The following is a 2,168-nucleotide window of genomic DNA, read 5'->3' as shown; positions in this document are numbered from 1 at the left end:
TATATATATATGTGTGTTTCTAATACATGTAAAATTATAAAACAGCTGATATAGAATAGAATATAATTTTTTAATTATCATTAATCTTCATTAAAAACATGTTTAAAGAAAAAAAAACAGTACACAATATTAATGCATATAGTTTTTTCAGAAAAGCATATTTATATATTCATGCCTACAATGTTTATATAATCAAACCGTTATCTAGACTTCTCAACGTAATTATGATAAGGCTTGTACACTTTACATTCGAGTTAAAATATGAATTACTTCTATGTCCTCGATTCATCACCAAAGTAAACCGTGTCTAATCTAAAATATTTATATTTTATACAATTTGTAATTTGAGAAATAAGAAAAACGCATTAAAAATTCAATCTCTATCGAATAGATTTAAAATAGAAACAAAAATAATTAATCAATAATTATGTATCCTATCTTTTCCATGTTCTGCGATTTCATAAGTTAAAATTGGATAATTTACATATTAATATCACTATATATTTAATATAAATACGATGAGTAATTTAACAATTTATATAATATTTTTATTAATCCCCCTACTTATATTTCTTAATTTTTTACATTATTCAATTAAAATTACCATAAATAAATCTAATATTTCTTACCGATATCATGCTGAAAGTTTCATGCGATCATTCTTCATATACTTTTTCTCTTAATCATGCGATATAAAAAAATATACGACCACATTCAACGTATACATACATTATAAAAATGTAGAAATATAGATGTGCGTTTCACTTTCACATTTAAATAATTAATTAAAATAAACACTTGTTAATAAGGTGTAAATTAAACGTAATAATAACATGTAGATTTATGCAGTTACGGCAATTCTCTGTTTAATAGCATGACTGTAAAGAGATATTCCCGGGCGCAAAGAATCAATCTAATTAGATAATTAGATTTAAAAAAAAAAAGTATCTAAACATATATTATAAAGCATGGCTTTTCATAAATACTACTTTTAGAAACTATATTATAATCCGTAAGAAAGAAGAAAACATGACGATAAAAGCACAAGATTCTCGTGACGATGCGTTACGTCGTTTATGCGGACCGTCGGTCAACAGTAGTGAGGAAGAGAAAGAAGAAAAAGGTAAAAAGAAGGTAAAAATGGGAAATTCGACAAGCATGAATGACTTAAGACTCACCGGTAATAGACATCCATGGATACCGGGGTATATCCGAGATCCCAGGTTGACCTGTGGTAGGTTGTTGGCAGGACGTCAAAGGATCGACAACAGCCGATGCGGCGGCCGCCTGATGGTAGAACTGTGCCGCCGCAGCCATGGAGGCGGAGGCAGCGGAGACGGCGGAGGATGCGGACGCGGATGAGACGAGGCTACCGGGCGTAGCGCCGTTCTGATGATGGTGGCCTAGAGTATAGTTAACCATAGGGTCGGCGGATGCAGGTGCTACATTGCCGGTCAGACTAGCTGTGTAACGGCAGGATTTGTCGCCGGCGGTCGCGGCGTCGACGGCAGCGGCGGCGGCGAGAGCAGCGCTGGACGCCGCGGTGGAGCCGAAACCGGGGACCATGCTCGACGTCGCGCCGAATGCGGCGGCCGCGACCGCTTGCTGCTGCTGATGATGATGATGCGCCGCTGCGGCGGACACGTATGGATACATGCTTGACGTGGTGCGTGCCGCCGGTGATGTCGAAGCGGAGCTTCCCGAGTGCTGAGGACTCGAACCCGTCGGGCTCGGTGAATTGTGCTGCTGTGCGTAATTGACTGCCGCGGCCGCGACTGCAGCCGCGGATAAACTCGATTCTAGGCTCGCGGTGGCCGGACTCGTTGTGCACGCCTGAATGGTACCTGGAGCCGCGCTTGAGAACAACTGTTGAGGGTGAAATTGTTGGTACTTAGCAGGTAGCATACTATCAATTATGAATTTCGTACTCATATCGCCTGTCGGTGCCGATGTGGACTTGATGCCGAAGACACGCCCGGGACGTTGAACGACCGGGACGAGTGTCTCAACACCGACACCGCGGCGATACGTCCACCGGCTGTTGTTGCCTCATTGCCGAATGCCGCGCGTAATCCGCTTTTCGCATGGATCACGAGAGAACACCCGGACACGAAAGGATCTCTCTTTCTCTCTCTCTCTCTCTCTCTCTCTCTCTCTCTCTCTCTCTC

The 2,168-nt window shown here is 41.1% G+C and overlaps 1 protein-coding gene across 5 annotated transcripts in view; it reads right to left on the bottom strand.

The window, feature by feature from the left end:
- Positions 1–2,117, bottom strand: part of LOC108754688 (homeobox protein abdominal-A homolog) — a 115,018-nt gene extending 112,901 nt beyond the window's left edge. For all 5 annotated transcript variants that reach the window (XR_001939727.1, XR_001939726.1, XR_001939725.1 and 2 more), the window contains exon 1: positions 1,179–2,117. Coding sequence is in view for 2 of the 5 variants with exons in the window: in XM_018497175.1 (XP_018352677.1) it covers positions 1,179–1,932 (754 nt within the window). In the remaining 3 variants the exon portion in view is untranslated. The remainder of the gene's footprint in view (positions 1–1,178) is intronic.
- Positions 2,118–2,168: the final 51 nt, after the last annotated feature.

This window comes from Trachymyrmex septentrionalis, unplaced genomic scaffold (assembly GCF_001594115.1).
Source record: "Trachymyrmex septentrionalis isolate Tsep2-gDNA-1 unplaced genomic scaffold, Tsep1.0 scaffold80, whole genome shotgun sequence".
In the NCBI taxonomy this organism is placed as follows: Eukaryota; Metazoa; Arthropoda; class Insecta; order Hymenoptera; family Formicidae; genus Trachymyrmex; species Trachymyrmex septentrionalis.
The sequence above is the reverse complement of the archived record's forward strand: the minus strand, read 5'-3'. Positions and strand labels throughout refer to the sequence as shown.